Below are 18,870 nucleotides of genomic sequence, written 5' to 3' on the forward strand. Positions count from 1 at the left end.
GTGCAGGAGACACAGGTTTCATCCCTGGTCGGGGAAGATTGCCACATGCTGCAGAGCAACTAAGCCCTCAGCTACTGAGCCTGCGCCCTCTAGAGCCTGTGCTCCACAACAAGAGAAGCTACCGAAATGAGCACCCTGTGCACTAGAGAGTGGCCCTCACTTGCTGCAACTATAGAAAAGCAATGAAGACGCAACACAACCAAAAATAAATAAATAAATACTTTTCGAAAAAAAGACTGTGCCTTCCAATGAAGGGGGATGTGGGTTCAACCCCTGGTCAGGGAAGTAAGGTCCCACATATTGTGGGGTGCAGCCAAACATGTTTTTTTTAAATGCTGCCGTAATGTAGTCCATGAAGACTTGGATGCACTCCAAGGGTCACCAATGCTACCAGAGATGGCCGTGGAAGAAGAGGACCCCAGAATTAAGTTCATGAGACGGGTCTGTGACCTGTAGAGCATGGTTATACAGAGAGTCTTATGATCATTCAGATTCATAAGGAGCTGTTTAGTCTCAGAACAAATGGGTAGTTTCAAGAACAATGATGTTGTAGGTAATGTTATAGTGGAAAAAAGACTATAGAAGATATATAGACTATAGAAGACTGCAGAAGACCATCTCTGCATCTTTCCAAGCTATTATGAAAAATGTTTTTATAAATTTGCTTTAAACCTTTTTTTCAATGAAAACAATTCTACTTCTATTCAGGCTTTCCCCTGCTATGCTAACAATCTGATTTCTACAAAATTGGCTGGAAGTGGAAATAAAACAGACCTACAATAGAAGTTATAAAAAATAAAGTAAAATATAGGTTATTTCAACCACAATTCTCATGTCTATTGATTAAAAATAATAGTAATACTACCCTGTTGCATTGGCATCAAAATTCAAGCGATAGAATGTGAAATAACTATTTTTGTCAAAAAGCACATGCATGTGTACACAGTAGAATACTCCTGTATGGCAGAGGGGAAATGGAAGTCTCTGGGCCAAAGAAGCAAGCTTGATAGGTTTTGTTAGGCTGTCACAGTGCTGGTGCACTTTTAAAAATGGAATTAGCTGCTAACATTTAATATATTAAAGGGGAAATTTTTAATTAAATCATGACAGTCTCAACCATTTAGGGTTACTTACCTGGCTCCTGTAGCATTTGAGTTAGTGATCCCCGTTTTATGGGAAGAAAAAGCTAATAATCTCTTCCAGAAAAAAATGACAGTTTTGAAAGATTATATTTGCCTTGATACCCCTTAGATTATGTCTGCATTGATACCAGTATTTTTGTCAGATATAAAAGTCATTAATCATCTGTATACAAAGGATTTAATTGCAGGAATAATTTAAAAATATGCAAGGTCACAGGCTTACCTATATCAGGGCAGGTATGATCATTAACTCTGAAGGTTTATAGAATTGGGATCACAAAGATAAGATTTAAATGGGACAAGCTGTCCTACATTGGTGCCAAATGTTACGTTTCAAAATTCAAATTCAATACCATTTAAAAAATTGCATTTCTAAAGCATTAATTTGTGTTAAAATTTAGCAGAGAGCTTCTGAAGAGATACACAATAGCATTGAAGAGAAGGAGCACATTTTGATTAGTATCTAACAGATCAGTTAGTAGTAAAATACTTCAGTTTCAGTTCAGTTGCTTAATCGTGTCCCACTCTTTGCAACCCCATGGACTGCTGCACGCCAGGCTTCCCTGTCCATCACTAGCTCCCGAAGCTTGCTCAAACTCACATCCATCCAACCATCTCATCCTCTGTCATCCCCTTCTCCTCCTGCCTTCAGTTTTTCCCAGCATCAGCGTCTTTTCCAATGAGTCAGGGTCTTTTCCAATTTTACTGGAAAAGTAAAATATTTATAAAGACCCAACTGTTGCAAGACTTAGTACATATGCCTCCTCTCTCCCAAATGTGTATCAGGGAACATTTGGTGACTTTGAGTGGGAGCAGGAAGGAATTGAAAGATCTGGTTATCCAAAACTCTAAGAAGGATTATCCATAGATGCCTTTGGAATATATGCTCCTTAAAAACCATCACTTGTCAAGAAATATCTATGTTATACATGACCACTAAAGGGCTTCCCTGGTGGCTCAGATGGTAAAGAATCCTTCTGCAATGCAGGAGACCTGAGTTTGACCCCTGAGTGGGGATGATCCCCCGGAGAAGGGAATGGCTACCCATGCCAGTATTCTTGCCTGGAGAATCCCCATGGACAGAGGAGCCTGAAGGGCTACAGTTCATGGGGTCACAAAGAGTTGGACATGATTGAGTCACTAAAACTTTTGCTATTTTTCTTTTTTAAAATTATGAATCCTACTGCCAGGCAGACGTCTTTTCAGCTAGATTTTCTTTTCCTGCTCTCTTGAGCTGCTCAGAATCTGAACAGGTGTAGAGGTGAAATGCCAGAATTTGTCAGTGATATTACACCTGAAAAACTTGTACAAAAAGAAGGAGGAAAATTATAAAAGTCACACTGATGCCACTGCTAGGGGCCCAGATGACCAAGACATCTGGACCAGGCTAAGCAGAAGCATTATTGGTGTGGAGGTCTCCTTTGGGCAGTGGCCCTCATCCTGGTAAGATGTGTTAGACTCCAAGCAACAAATATGTCCCCAGTGTCCTGGATTCAGTTCCTGAACCAGACTCCAAGTCGCATCGTGTTCTTCTGAGCCCTGCACGTGTGCTTCCCTCTACCTGACGTACTTGCTCCCTTGCTCCTCCTTTTTCTATTCGGCTCCTTCTCGTTCATCCTGGAGGTCTCAGCTTAAATAGTGTTACCTCTGGGAGCCCACCTCGACCTCCTAGACTAAGTTAGGTGCCCCATGTTTGTTTCCCCACAACCCCCGGGACTTGAAAAGCACTGATCACACTGAATAATAGCTTCCTTTACTGTTTATATCCCCTTATAAACAATAGAGCTTCATGAGGCCAGGAGGCAGCTTTGCCTTGCATTCCTAATGTGGAGTAAGTTACTCAAAAGATATTGGTTGGATGGTTGAACAAACTACAGTCCAACCTGTCTGCTTCTTAGCTTACTCAGATACTCTCAGGTGGCCTCTCAGCTGTGGGACTGTCTAGTGTTTGTGAGCAGGGCTGAGAAGATGGCCAACACTGGCCGTGATGCCTAACAGGTTCCCAAGAAGCAGAAATTCTTGGGACAAGTGAACCAGAGGTTTGGTGTGCAGCCTGGAACTTCTCAAAAACCAGTCTGGAAAGAATGAGATGGAAAAGGAGGATGTGTGTATGAAGAGGGAGGCAGGAAGCTTGGAAGTAGCTTCTCAAGACAAAATGGGATGGTAGTATCTTGACCAGAAGCAGAGAATCAGAGATCAGGAAATCAGAGACCAGAATCAGAGATCAGAGAGAGTCAGCAGATGTCAGTGAGGGTTACAGGCAGATATTTTGGAATGATTTAACACCCAAGGGCAAGAAAGACACCAAGAACTGACACCAGAAGCTAGTCTTGCTTTTCCAGCTTAGAAGCTGGCCATAACGTGGCTGGTTGTCAAAAAGCACAGGCTCTCAAACCCTCTGTTCTTAAGGAGCTTTAGTTTTTTTCTGCACTATGAAACAGTGCAGCTAAAAAAAAAAATCACTTTTGAAGACTTTCCATGGTCCTCAACATAGAGTCAAATTTCTTAATATGGCCTGCAAAATCTGTCTGACCAGCCTCATCTTTTTCCTAAGGCAATGAAGGAATATGAGTGGCTCCAACCTAGAATGGACTGAATTTTCTGTAATCAGAAGAATCTGGAAAAGGAGAATAATTCTAGCCTGGTTCTTCAAACAAATCTGGAAGTTCCACCTGTGAAAACAGGAACGAACTTTCTCCAGGGGCCAGGTGGCAAGAACTCCCTTCCTCTACGTGTAGCCTCTATCTCCTCAGTCTTCTGGGTCTGGGGATGCTGGGACCCCATCCCTCCTCAGTCTGATGGCTGAGTTGTTTCTGGGGCTGAGCAATCTGGTCCCTCCCTACTTGTTCCCCTTATCCAAGGCAGGCGGAGGGGGGCTCTAGTAATAAAACATGGGTAATCCTGACTTCAGGAGTGGGCCCACCATCCCCGCCATGGATAATACCCTGAGATTTGTCAGGCAGGCAAGTTACCTCCTCGGCCCTCACTGGCAGCCGGCTTCACTTGGATAGGACGATTCATCTGAAAGACATCGGACCAACACACCCCATCAGCACGACCGCCTGGTCCTGGGGCCCCGCCTTCTCCACCCCTGGACTTCTCAGGATCTAAGCCCTCACTCCACCACTCTATACCCCACCACTCTCACACAGGAATTATAGATTTTCTCCAAGATTCCTCCCTTAAATGCAGGACTTTAGAAGGTGCTAAAGCCTGAGGATTAGGCCATACGAAGCTCAGGGCAAGTAGAGGAGGGAATGTGGAGGCTAAAGAGATTCTCCTGCCTTGGGCTCTGTGCACAGACCATGTGAGGCCTGCCCCTCTGGCTCCTGGACTTCCTCTGGGTGAGAGGAATTGGGTAGCAGGGTAGAACTGATACTGCAGATTTGTGTTTTGTGTCTAAGACTGAGAATATAATTTCTATGTGTCATTTAAACAATCTGGGAATCAAGATTTAGTGTTGTCTACCCCCAACTCTGCCGTTTAGTGGTTGTATGACTTAGAGTAAGCCATCCCCGCTTGGATTCAACTTGTCAAACGAGAAAAACCTCCCCCAAGTTTCTACGTCACTATAGTCTACACTCACCCTCCCAGTCCTCTCGCTGGGCACCCTCTACCCTGAGGATGCTGGAGTTCTCCAGGGTACTATCCTCGGCCCCACTCACCCCACTCTTCCCTTTCACCCTGAAGAGTCTCATCCACACCCACAGCCTCTGCTCCTGTCCCCACAGGGCTGACTCAGAGCTCTGCGTCTCCAGCCTGGACCTCCTGCCTGAGCTTGAGCCCCTTGTGGCCAGCTGCTTGCTGGACACCCCGACTAGAAAGTCCACTGGTACCTTCCACTGAACACACCCAAACCAGAGCTCATCTCTTTGCCCAGACCTGATCCTTCCAGTCATCCAAGCTGTAAACCTGTAAAGCAGCTTGGCTCCTTCCTCCCTCCCTTCCCCCACCAACCGATTTCACCTTCTAATTCAGGGGTTCCCTGATCAGGGGTAGATATGAATCACCCGGGAACCATATCAGACTCTCAAGTTGGGGGAACTGTATCATTCATTGGTAAACGCTCCCAGGTGATTTCGATATACACCCCACCCACTCCCATCCCCCAACCACCCTGAGAGAATTCATGATTGAATCCCCATCTCACCTTCCTCTCATGGGTGTTGTGGGGATCACATGAGATAATGGGGACGCAAAAGGTCTTTGTAAACTGCCAGGAGCTGGGTGCGTAGGACGTGAGGAATTATTGTTGGGGGGCAGACAGCTGAGTGCTGGGAGGAATGAACCGCAGCCTTCCTGTTCGTGGAGGAAGGGGTACTGATGCCCATCTGGCCTGAGAAGGTGATGATCTGACCCCCTCCCCTCAGGAAATGCAATGCTTCTGCACCAATCAGGGGCCACTCCATCCTCTACCAGTGTGCTTGTTGCCGAGACAACGGGCAGCTTCCTGTTACCATAGCCACAAGTGCTACCCAGTAACCATGGTAACGCCCTGGCAGTCACAGTTGAGCAATTTCCTTTGGATCAAATTTGGAGGAGGGGGAATGGGGAGGGCTTTAAAAAAAAAAAAAAAAGGAAAGGAAAACAGGCCAAGCCTGAACCAGCACAATCCCCCTCCCTCCCAGGACTCAGGTTCTTATGCGCTCTGACACACCCGCCCGCTGGTGGTGGAGCACCTGCAGAGGACCAGGTTGTGGATGGGGGCCGAGACACCAACAGGACACAGGCTTCAGTCTAGAGGGGATGACAGATCAATCCAAGCAGATCAGGGTGAGCTGGACAGGTCTGGACTGGCCTGGACCAGGGACCGGGAGGACAGGACCCCTCCCTGGACATGGCCACCTGTGACTGTGGAGGAGAGACCAAGAGACAGAGCCATGGAAAGCAGAGACACAGGGAGAGATGAAGAGACACAGGAAGACAGAAATGATAAGAGAGTAAAACGGACCTGCAAAGGGGCAAGGAAAGAAATACTGGTGGAGACGAGAAGGAATTGAGGGGATAGGGGTCAGGAAGGGAGCATAGGAAAGGGAGGGGGGAGTGTGGCAGCAGGGGAGAAGCCTGGGGTGGGGGCCAGTGATGGTGAGCAAGACCATCATTATTTTATTAGTTCTTAAATAGATTCTAAGAATTTCTCTCTGGAGCCTAGAGTGATGAGCACATGTGACAGCAGTTTCCATGGCAGCTGCCTCCCTGGCTGGGTTTCTGGGGAGATGGAGCTCATTGGGGCTCTGGAGGATGTCCCTTCCCCCAGCCCCCACTGCACCACTCTTTGATGGAGAGTGGGCATTAGGTGGTACATAAACATCCCACGTGGACCTGGCAGAGTCCAGGTCTCAGAGGGTGGGCACCTAGACCTTCCACCACTCAGCCATGTTGTCAGTATTCCCAGAACTCTGAAGAGCCCTGAGCTGGGCCCTTCAGGAGAGACAGCAATGACCCTGGGACCCTGTCCTTAAAGGGTAAAATAATGTCACCATTTCCCAAGAGCCCACTATGTGCCAGGCCCTTCCTGGGGCACTGTATATACACTGTCTCTAAATTCCTTCCAAACACTCTACAAGAGAATGTTGTTGTTCCCATAGTACAGATGAGAAAGTTGAGGCTGCTGCTGCTGCTGCTGCTGCTGCGCTAAGTCGCTTCAGTCGTGTCCGACTCTGTGCAACCCCACAGATGGCAGCCCACCAGGCTCCCCCGTCCCTGGGATTCTCCAGGCAAGAACACTGGAGTGGGTTGCCATTTCCTTCTCCAATGCATAAAAGTGAAAAGTGAAAGTGAAGTCACTCAGTCGTGTCTGACCCTCAGCGACCCCATGGACTACAGCCTTCCAGACTCCTCCATCCATGGGATTTTCCAAGCAAGAGTACTGGAGTAGGGTGCCATTGCCTTTGGGGGAGGCTAAATCACTTGTCTGAGATGACATGGTGCTTGAGCTGGGATTTGCCCCCTGGTCTGTCTGACATTGAAGTCCATGATTTTCCCTCAAGTTGCTCAACTCTGTTCTGAAGGCATGAACACAAATGAGGAACAGAGGGGCCAGGACCAGGGGAGGAGTGCAAGGTGAAGTGCTGTGGGAGAGGCTGACTCCAGCTGGAGAGGCTGGCTCAGGGATGGCTTTGTGGAGCAGGCAGAGTTTGAGCTGGGTCTTGCAGCACTGGGGTCACTGGGCCATCATGGGAGGGGCAGGGCTGGAGGCTGAACATTCCAGATGGCTGGGGTATGGACAGGGAGACGCAAGTCTGAAAGAGTAAGGGTTTTCAGGTAGGCGCCTGACATTGAGGGGGCTAGTGAGTGAAAGTTACTCAGTCGTGTCCAACTGTTTGTGACCCCATGGACTATACAGTCCATGGAATTCTCCAGGCCAGAATACTGGAGTATTCTTGGGCTTCCCTGGTGGGAAGATGAATTGAGAGAATATTACTATATGTAAAATAGATGACCAAAGCAAGCTTGATGCGTGAAGCAAGGCACCCATAGCCAGTGAGTGCTCTGATGATGATGATGATGATGAAAGTTGCTCAGTTGTGTCTGACTCTTTGCGACCCCATGGACTATATAGTCCATGGAATTCTCCAGGCCAGAATACTGGAGTGGGTAGCCTTTCCCTTCTTCAGGGGATCTTCCCAACCCAGGGATTGAACCCAGGTCTCCTGCATCGCAGGAGTATTCTTTACCAGCTGAGCCACTAGGGGGCTAGGGTAGTACAAATTTCTCCCAGTCAGATAGATGTGGATTTAGATCCTGGCTTCATCAGTACAGTTTACTAAAAGGTCTCTGAGCCTCAGTAGCCACATTAGTAAAAGGGGATTCATGATCCTACTTTGAAGGGGTGTGGTGAAAGTGACAAAAGCTAGATCTTAGTAGATACACCAGATGTTATACGTTTTTTGTTTGTGTTTGTGTTTTAAATGGAAGGATATGAAATTGAAAAGTCAGAAGCCAGATCAGGGCAGATTGTGAAAACTATGATGAAGAAGTTTGTTGTATCTCAAAGGCAGCAGAGATCTAGGGAAGTAGGGGAAGAATCTGTCTTATGAAGGATCCCATGAACTGTCATTATGCAGAGTAAGGATTGGAAAGGGAAAAATTAGAGGCAGGAAGATCAGTGATACAGGTAAGGGTTGAGGGTGACCTGGATCAGGGCAGAAGGAAATGGACAGATTCAAGAGATATTGAGGAAGAATGAACTGGACTAAAGTTGTATTGAATATGGGGAATGAGGGAGAGGAGGAAATTCTGACTGACAGGTTTCTGGCTTAGGTGTTGGGGAAGTTGGTAGTTTGGCAGGTAGGAGGTGCAGGGCAGGAGCCCAAGATGGTGATGACTGAGTTGGGAAAAGGAATGCTCCCCTAGGCTCTGACCTTCAGTCTCTACTGGGAAGTGGTTGGGGAGGGCATCCAGTATTTGGGTATGTTGTCTGTGACTGGAGGAGAAAGAGAGATGCCCACATGAGTTACCTGGGCAACCCTACCTGCTTCATTCCTTCCACAGCCAGGGGATGGATGTGGGAGTGGGGTGAAGCACCCACGATTCCCCTTTGAAGAAAGAAGGCATTTCCTCCTTGGTCAAGCACTTGTCATGGGACCTCAGGGGAGCTCTTGCCCTTGGCTGAACACTTGTTCCCCTGAGTTTCCCAAGTCCAGGCCTATGTCTGCTTCAGGACCTAGCTCTGGAGGGGAAGTCAAGGGAGAGTATGTCAGAAAAAGGAGAGAACAACCCACTCCAGGCCATGGAATGGAGAAGGTCAGCAGCAGCACAGACACACGCTGGGTCCTGATCCTTCTGCCTCTGTGAGCAGCAAGGAAGGCCACACCTTACTCCTCCCTGCTTAGCTTGCTTACAGTTCCTGCCTTTGGACTCCGCATCTCCTTCTTCAGACTCTTCTGTCCGATGCTAACTATTCCCTTCACTTGGCACTCATGATACCCTCAGCCCCTTCCCCTCACTGTGGGAAGACTGTTTATTGTAACCTCCCCAAAGACGGGGCTCCTGGTGGGTCTAAGAGAGGTGTCATGGGTGCAAGAGAGAGCTGAGCAGATAAAAAGGAAACCACCACGGTCAGCACTTTGTTCTGCCTCACCCCCTTCCTCTAATTCAGTCCACTCCCGAGTCCCATTCGTTCTAGGGTCTGTACAGATGACAAATCCATCCTCTCCTCTCCATCCCTGCCTCAATCCCAGCTCCACGCCAGTGTCATATTCACCTGCACTCAAGTAACTGTGTCCAGAGGGTCACCTGCCTCCCGCAGTGCTTCCTCTCCATGCCAGCCTCACTCCATATCCAGAGTGATCTTTTAATACCAGTCCCTCTCTCTTCCCTGCGCCAAATGCACCCACAGCTCCCCATTGTAAGCCTCCAATAAAGCCCGAGATCCTAAGACTGGGAGCCCAAACCTGTTAGTCCTGCGTCCCCTGTTGTCCTGTACATGTGATCCTCTCCATTCAGCTGGAGCCTTAGCCATCTCCACTGGACACCTTCCCTGCCAGTTCTCACAATGTTCCCAAGATTCCAGAAGTAGCCTTTGTCTTTTAGGTTTCTAGGCCCTCAAACATGATGATCATGATTCAGCTCAGATAGCATCTCCACCCTCTCCACTCCTGATGCCTCTTTTATGTGCCCAGAGGTAAACCCCACTGAGGTGCAGTGGGTTATTTCTGGGCTGGAAGCTCCTTGAAGGCAAAGGTGCCAGCTCACGCAATGAGCAGGTGCTAGCACATTCAGTGCATCTGTGTGAGATACAGACAGGCAAATTAGATACTGTGGACAAATTAGGAAGAATGGGGCTGACACAGTCCTATGATCATGAGCATGGCTGGGTCAACAGAGCATGGCTAAACTGCAGCCCCCGTTTGCCTTTTTCACTCAAGCTCTTTCACGCAGGACACACCTGCAAAAGCAAGTGTACTCAGTGTTTGAAGGGGTGGATGCCCAGGGAAAAGGAGATCATGAGCATGAGGAGAGACAAGCGAGGGAGGGGGCACCTTCTGAATCCTGGAAGGCAGGGCCAAGGTCGGGCCTCACTTTCTCCAGGTGGATTCCGGAGCCTGAAGTGAGGCTGAAAGAAGCCGCTCCAGCTTCCTGGGGAAGAGGCTGCAGAAACTGGGACAACCACTGAGGTCTGAAGGGAGTCCTGATTTGGGAGCCAAGCTTTAATAGGTGATAGAAATTAGCACGGAGCTGGTAGAGAGGGGTGGGGGAGGTACCAGCTGGGCAGACACCATGAAATTTCTCCTAGGGGTTCAGGCTTTCTCTTTGAATTTGACCCAGCTTTTCTTAACCCCACAGTGACAGTGTGAGTGTCTCCAGTAGGAGTCCAGATTGAAGTCTTATCTGTGCTTCTCCAGCAGGTGGCAGTGTGCCCAGGACCCTGAGCCTACAGGGAGCTGGGCACCTTCCCCCTCCATGCTGGTGGGCCCAAGGCCAGGTGACTAAAGCTGCTGCTGCCCCTGGCAGACCCAGAGGAAAGATGGATGGCTCGGCCAATGCTGGGGCTAGCCAACAAGGCCATTGATTTTCATTTAGGAGAATAATTAAATATTAATTTTCACTTTGTTAAGCTGAGGAGGGTGAACCAAGCCAATCCTGGCAGTATCAGAGGAAGTCAGGCCATATTGGAAGCCTGAGGATGACAGGGTCAGAGGGGCCAGGTGTACCCAGTCATCATCTGCTCTAGAACCTTTGTCCGCTGTCTGCCACCAGCCTGGCTGGTAACAGTGCAGTGGCTAAGTGAATGAGTTCTGGAGCCTGACTACCTAGGCTCAAAGCCCTGATCTTCCCATCAGTAACTACCCGACCTTGGGCAAGTCACTTGTTCTCCATGACTCAATTTCCTCATCTATAAAATGTGAATACCATAACAATACCTTCTTCATAGAGGATTAAATGACTTTGAACATGTCAAGTGCTAGGAACACTGTCGCTATCAATACATGTTAGTTATTATTTCTTTTCCTTCCCAGAAATAACCCTAGTAGTATAGCGCTTCACTGTCCTGATCTCAGGTGCCCTCAGCCCGATAGAGTCCACCAGGTACCCCTTCACTTGTGGAGCCCTGTGGCTGGTTGAGGAGGGGATTTTTTTCTTTATTATTTGTTTATTTGGCTGCACCAGGTTTTAGCTGCATGTGGGATCTTTAGTTGCAGCATACAGACTCTTAATTGTCGCATTCAGAATCTAGTTCCCTGCACGCATGTGCATGCTGAGTTGCTTTAGTCGTGTCCGACTCTTTGTGATCCTATGGACCATAGCCCACCAGACTCCTCTGTCTATTCAATTCTCCAGGCAAGAATACTGGAGTGGGTTGCCAGCCCTTCCTCCAGGGGATCTTCCCAACCCAGGGACAGAACCAGAGTGTCCGACAGCTCCCGTACTGACAGGTGGGTTCTTTACCACTAGTGCCACCTGGGAAGCCCTGTAGTTCCCTGACCAGGGATCAAACCCAGATACCCTGTGGATTTTTGTGTTCTTTTTCGCTATACAATAGATCCTTATTGATTATCCATTTTGAATATAGTAGTGTGTCCTAGCTATCCCTTTCCCCAGGCAACCGTAAGTTCATTTTCTCAATTCGTGAGTCTTTATTTTGTAGGTTCATTTATATCATTTCTTGTTAGATTCCACATATAAGGGATGTCATATGATATTCCTCTTTCTCTAACTTACTTCACTCAGTGTGACACTCTCTAGGACCATCCGTGTTGCTGCAAATGGCATTATTTCATTCTTTTTAATGGCTGAGTAATATGCCATTGTATATATGTGCCATATCTTCCTTATACACTCCTCTGCTGGATCCCCTGCATTGGGAGCACAAAGTCGTAGCCACTGGGCCATAAGGGAAGTCCCTGCGGGGGATTTGTTCTCCCAGATTTCATCTTAGTTTTTTCAGTGTCTTCTGTTAGCTTTCAGGATAAAGTCCAAACCCTTCACCGTGGGATTCAAAGTTTCCCCTTCAACCATAGCCCTCTGTGGATCTTCTCTCTGGTCTGGCCCGTGCTCATGTGGGGACCCTCCTCTACACTCCCAGCCCCATTTCACACCCATCTGTTCCTGTTGTCTCTGCACCTTTACCATGATGTTTGCCATATATGGAGTCTTATCACTTGTCTCCCTGACTCTTAATTCTAGGGACAGAAGTCATTTACTCCCAAGGGTGGATGCATAATGACTTCTACTATCACTCCTAGTAATGCTGCTGTTACTACTACTACCATCAGCTAACCTGTACTGAATACCTACTGTCTGCCAAGATTTGTGTTAAGCACTTTATATGACTTAGTTAATTTAATTATTATCACAGCCCTACAAGCTCAATTTCACAGAGGAGGAAAGCCTAGGCTTAGAGCAGTAAAGACTTGCCCAAGGTCATAGAGTTAGTGAGTGGTAGGTCCTGGATTGACACCCAGGTCTGTCTAGCTCCAGAGCCTGCCTACAGAGGATTGGTGAGGGTGATAAGTTGGTGTTGCGGTGGCAGTGGTGGATTTAGTTGCTCAGTCTTGTCTGACTCTTAGCGACCCCATGGACTGTACCCCGCCAGGCTTCTCTGTCCATGGGATTCTCCAGGCAAGAATACTGGAGTGGGTTGCCATTTCCTTCTCCAGGGGATATTCTCTACCCAGGGACTGAACCCGGGTCTCCTGCATTGCAGGGTGGTTCTTTACCACTGAGTCATCCAGGAAGCCCACATTGGTGTTACTTGACACTGAGCCTTCAAGACCCAGGCTCAAGTTCCTTCAATTACAAGGATTGGTTCTAGGACCTGACACCCCATTAACAGCTTGATCAGCTCTAAGTAAAGCTTGTCTTTTTTTAAAAATGTAATTTCATTTTAATTTTCATATTTTGATTGCACTATGCGGCTTGGAGGGTTTTAGTTCCTTAACCAGGGCTTGAACCTGGGACCTCAAGCAGTGAGGGTGGAGTCCTAACCATTAGACCACCAGAGAATTCCCTGAAGTTTGTTTTATTGCTGGAGGGCTCTGATGATGAGAAATGAATTCTTTATACTGAGCTGAAATTAATGTGGCTGTTTTTTATACCCCACTGATCCTGGTCCTGCCCTATGGGGATACCCATAGAAGACCAAATCCTTCTTCAGGATCTGAAGGTGGGTACCCACCCCAGCAGTAATATGTATTGAGATCTTACTCTATACCAGGTACTTGCTAAGCCTCAGTTAATCCCCCCAATAGTCCAGTGAGCTAAGCATTAGTATTACCCACTCCCTGTAGGTGAGGAATTGAAGCTTGAATGTCTAAGTAATGTATCTGAAGATACAGAAATGCTAAATGGCAGAGCTGGGATTCAACTCCAGTCTATGAGACTCAAAAACTAGTATTCGTAATTATTATGTTATGATGTCTCCCTATTGTAGCCCTCACTAAACCCTGTCCAGATAAATATCCCTGATTCTTCAAATTATCATTCCATAATATATTTTGTGTCCCTATACCATCCAAGTCTCTTTCTGGTAGGCTCAGGACCCTCTTAATCCTGAGGCCTGGAATTGGATATATTCCCAGGCTTGGCCTGCCCAGGACAACAGCATTCTTGCTCTAGACATGTCACTCCTTGGACAAGAGAAAATGAAACTGTGTAGTATGACTTGCTCCTGGTGAACCCTAGTTCCCCAAGTGTTAGCAACACTAGTCCCTAACGATTGCCACTTTCTTCCTTCAGCAGTAGGTCCTGCTTTGTCTTCTGTCTAGCGATTAGCCATCAGCCAAGGCCATATCAAGTGCCACTGATGTGCACTGGCCTAGCTGCCTGTAGAATGAGATCTCTTTTAACCTTGAGCTAAGTGTTTGGAGGTGTGGAAGGAAAGCAATATTGGTGAGTCAAGACACCCAAAAAGAATTACAGGAAGAGGATCATCCAGGACCCCAGGACCCCGAAGAAATGGGATACCAGCCCAGCAGAGCCTCTCCCCTGTGTATCTGCAAATATGCTCACACCAGTGACAAATGACACCTAACATCATGATTTTAGCCAAATCGACAAATTCTAGCATAGCTCACAAGAGTAATGACTTTCCTAAAAGATGGGAATAGTACACTTGGCCCAAGAGTCTCAGGCCCATTTCTTTGGACCAGAAGACTGAATATAACATATAACCTGTAGCTGTTAAGGGTACAGGTAAGTCCTCTGCTAGAAAGATGACTCTTCTTCTAGTTCCTGATCCCAACCCAGCCACCACATGCTGCTTTGGCAAGCACATAGGGCATGTTCCCAGCCAGAAGTGGTTCCCACCGCCCCCCCCAACCCTGGTGGACTTACCCCTGGCAGGGTCTTCTGCTCGTGCAGTGCACTCTGGGCCTTGAGAGCAGAGTCCCGGGCGCAGTAGGTGAGGAAGGCACAGCCTGGGGAGGAAGAGGCTGGCTCAGGGGTTTTCCTGAAACCCCCAGATACTCTTCCTGGAAAGACCCTATTACACTGACAAACTCAAGGCCATTCTCCTTTCTACAAGGGTACTGCTTCTGAGAAGCCTTCTCTGCCTCCCACCTTCTCTGAAGGGAGGATCTTCATGTGCCCGTGTCACAGACTCTGGCTCCCTCACTCGCTCCTGGCCTTTTGCCTAGGGAACATGTGCACCCACACCCAATCACATATTCATGCAATCCCACATCTCCCCTCCCCACGGCAGCCATAAATCCTGTTGGGGTTAAAACTCCCTAAGCGGCTTTGCCTTCAGCTTTAACCCCAACCTCCCCCTTCCTTTTTGGATTCATACTCCTAAAGTCTCTAAGAATCAACCTCAATTCCTTCCCAACTCAGTTTCAGATGGGAGCAGACAGAAAAGGAGGAAGAAGGTTGGGAACCAAGCCCAGGACCCCACAACTCCTTCCTGATACCTCCTCCTAGTTTGAGTCTAAGGAACGGATTGATTTGAAGCTTGGGAGATGGAACTGGTTTAAGGACATCTTATAGACAGGAGCTTCTAGGGACTTCCAGTCCTATCCAAAGTACTTGATTCATCAACCCTCCCAGGACTACAGGATAGGGCCTCTTAAAGTGTTTTTATGCCACAAACATGACTTCTCTAAAAGAATGAGTAGTTAAAGGGGAGAGAAGGAGTCTAAGTTGAACCAAAGGTTCAGTCCTACCCACTGTTTGTCCAGCCTCACAACCTGTAGCCTGCTAGGAAGCATAGGGCCAAGACTTCTTCCGTTCCAAAAGTCATTCATTGAACACTCACTTACTCAGAAAAGATTTATTGAATACTTACTTCTTATAGTGGTATATTATGATGGCTTGAAGGTAAAGTGGTAACAAGACAGACACATTTCCTGCCCTCATGGGAATCATGTAAAGGATCATGAGGGAGACATATCTAAGTCCACACAATTGAGGAATGAATGTCTCAGAGAACACACTGAGCTCTCAATAACAGAGGGGGGTTGACAAGGTGATGGAAAGGGTAGTGATTATTTCAAGCAGAGAGAATAGTACATATTCTATTGGACTATTACATATTCTATAGGACTGAGTAAAGAATTCAGTGTGTTGGGGAAACAGATGGAAGGCCAGTATGGTTGAAGGTTGGTAACTGGGGGCAGATTGGCCAGAGAGGTATGCAGGGATCAGCTCATCTGTAACTTCAGTTTGGATTTTGAATTTTGTCCTAAGAACAGTAGAGAGCCACTAAAGGGTTTTAAGCAGGGTTGTGACATTAGGTCTGTGTTTTCAAGAAGAGCCTTCTGAGTAAAGGAAGGAAAAAGACTAAAGGAAGAGAAAGTGGATGTGGGAAACCATTAGGAGCTTGATGCAGTTTTCCACTTAGACCTCAGCAGACTTCAAAGGCAAATGGGAACATTTTATCCATGTGGCTGTCCTCTTAAGGTGGGCAGATATCTGCCATTCACTGGGTTAAAGAGACCTTAGAGAACTCCTGGAACAACCACTTATCATATCAATAGGAAAATTGATGCCCAGAAAGTATGCCAGTGGTAGGACAGGGTTTGGAATCTCCAACTCCTAGGCTGAGCTTGTTTTCAAAGCTGTGGCTTTGAAATACTGTGGCTGCCCCCTTCAGTATTCAGCCATCTAAAAGAAAATGAGTCACTCTGGCTTTTGGACGTCACTGTTGCTGGGGAGAAGGTGGAGAATATGTTGATTGGGAGACCCTCCCCATTGACCTTGCAAAGTAACCTTGCCTTCAAGAGTTGTGGGTTGATTTGGGGAAAAAAATCACCAAAACCTGATTCCGCTTACATCCCTGCTCCATCTTCCACCACCAAACCATATTAGCTGACGTCAGAACTGAGCAGTCTGAAAGGCTCAAGGGCCTACTTGCTGCCAAAAGGAGCCCTGTGTGGACAGGGAGTGGAAGAACAGAAGGATAAAAAGACAGAGAAGCATGGCTTGAGGGACAGATGAATGGGGAAAAAAATAAACAGGAAGAATTAGAACTAAGTGGAGAGAGAGAAAGGATTAGGGAACAGTTCAGAAACTCTGATGGTGTTTGAGTGAGAAGAGTGAGAATTAAAGAGAATCTATACACTTCCTTTACTACAGATTGCTCAGAAAGACCAGCTTGTACTTACATACTGAAATAAATGTCTAAAAAATAAGACCATAAGTTGCTATGGATGGATGGGCAGTTGGGCAACTGGACTGCATTAGAAGGGATCTGGGTGGTATGGTCTTGTGGTTTCATGCCCCTTTAAAAATAACCCCACTCCAAAGGGTTTAAGATGCACTGCTACATAGCTGGTCCCAGATCCTCTATGGACATTTTCCTGAAACTCCTACATTAGTGTGCCTAGGAACTCCCCAAAGCCTTTGAGTTGAAAAGGTGGCAGCCTGATTCCAGCTCTCAGCCCTTAGGAAAATACATTTAGCTGTTACCCAGGGCCCACCACTTCTCTCCTGGAAAGATCATGGAGGATAGTTGGAGACCCTCCCCTACTCCACAAATCCTGAAACTATAGCATGGTGAAGGTGGGGAGAGAAAAAGGTGATTCTTCTCAAATAATTTCCTTCCCATGCCTATGTATGATATGTGACTCTGGCCATCTTACTCCAGCCCAGCCTGGACAGACTTTTCTGCATGTAAACAAGCCTCCTCCCTCTCCCTACAGGAAGAAAGAGGTGTGGTAGGACAGGACCATGGTGCCTGTCTCTTGAACAGGGGCTGGGAGAAGACCACTTTCTGCCTCTTCAACTTGACCCACCCTGAGGCTCTGGTCCACAGGTTCTGGTCTAGGACCAGCTTGTGAGGAAGGGAAAGCCATAAAGAGGATTGGGAGGCCATAAAGAGGATTGGGAAGGGACAAATATGTGGCACGGGAGTGAGGAGATTAGAGAGTAAAAGAAGTGTGGGTTCAGCTGAGAGGACACCTGAGATGCGGGGGATGAGGGAGCACAGATGGCTGGAGTTCCTGCTGAGGTCAGAGTCCTGGACTCAGATCAGAAGAAGATAGTGTTGGGGTTCTGGATGGGAATGGAGAGACTGGGGCTATTCCTATGCAAGAAGGTGGAATTTGGTGCTGAGAGCCTCCTGGGAAGGGAATTGGATTTTGTGATTTAGACGGGCCTGCATTCTGAAGAAGGCGAGAGTTTGGGTCTGTGGGATTTTAGGCTGGCAATCTGAATCAAAAAGAGGCTCCAGATATTGCCAGGTCTTAGAGGCAAGAATGAGGAGTGCAAGTCCAAAATGTGTGTAAATGTGGTTATCCCTGAATGGGCTGGCACCAGATTTGGGGGGGGGGTGGTGATTCAGGAATGATTGGGTCCAGGGTTTGGGAGACTGAGGGTGTCAGAGACTTAGAAGGTGGAATAAGTTCCCAAATTCCTGGATTTGGGCTGTCTGATGGGAAAGATGGAGGGAAGTCCAGCTGAAAGGCGGAGACTGTTAGGTGTGAGAGCCGAGGGGTAGGGAGTTGGAGGTTAGAATAGAGAACACGCCAGGGGGCCAGAGTGATGATCAGAAGGAGGGTGTCAGAAAATTCTGGGTTGAGGGTTCTGTGATCTGGGAGAAAGACTGGGCTGAAGTGGGCTGGTACTGGACTGGTGTTGGACTGGCTCTAGGCAGGGCTTGGGTTGGGGCTGCAGTTGAGGCTGGGATTTGGGCTGGGCCTCACTCTAATCGGATTGGGGCTGGGCTGGGCAGGGCTGGGCAGGGCTGGGCTGGGCTGACCCCGCGCACCTTTGTGGAGGCCGGTGAGCCGGTCCTTCAGCACCGTCAGCTCGTAGATGCGGCCGAACTCCTCGAACAGCGGCTTGAGGTCCTGCTCGTCCAAGCCCCGCGGGATCTGCCCCACGAAAAGCTTGATGGCGTCGTGGTCCTTCATGGGCACGGCAGGACCCGGGTTTAGCCCGCTCATGCCGATGCCGCTGTCCGCGGTGCTGAAACCCAGGCGAGGGCCGGGGCCGGCGGGCGGCGCAGACCCTCCGGGCGCCGCGGCCATATCCCCGCCCGGTCCGCCCTCCCGCCGGTCCCGCCTGTCCCGCCGTCCCCTCCCTGGACCGGTGGAGAGGGCCGGGGGGGAGGGGGCGGGACCCAGGCGGCGAGGGCAGGAGGGGAGGCTGCACAGGGGGCGGGGTCCGGGTGGAGGGGCGTAGAAAGGGTGGGGCGGGCTGGAAGGGGGCGGGGCAGGGGGCGGGGCAGGCCCGGGCTGAGGCGGCGGGACGCTGGGGTCTGGCTTGAGGTCCCAGCGCGGCGCTCTCTGGGCTCCCGCCCGAGCTCTCCCAGAGCTGAGCCCCGAGCCCCAGCCCCTGTGTTTGA

At 48.5% G+C, this 18,870-nt stretch overlaps 1 protein-coding gene across 1 annotated transcript in view; it reads right to left on the minus strand.

The window, feature by feature from the left end:
* The window catches only part of CELF6 (CUGBP Elav-like family member 6), a 30,883-nt gene extending 12,330 nt beyond the window's left edge, over positions 1–18,553 (minus strand). Inside the window, exons 1-3 of the mRNA XM_070377391.1 lie at positions 18,292–18,553; positions 14,421–14,503; positions 4,115–4,163 (exon numbers count right to left, since the gene is read on the minus strand). Coding sequence (XP_070233492.1) covers positions 4,115–4,163; positions 14,421–14,503; positions 18,292–18,553 — 394 coding nt within the window. The remainder of the gene's footprint in view (positions 1–4,114; positions 4,164–14,420; positions 14,504–18,291) is intronic.
* Positions 18,554–18,870: the final 317 nt, after the last annotated feature.

Source organism: Bos mutus, chromosome 10, assembly GCF_027580195.1.
Source record: "Bos mutus isolate GX-2022 chromosome 10, NWIPB_WYAK_1.1, whole genome shotgun sequence".
NCBI lineage: Eukaryota > Metazoa > Chordata > Mammalia > Artiodactyla > Bovidae > Bos > Bos mutus.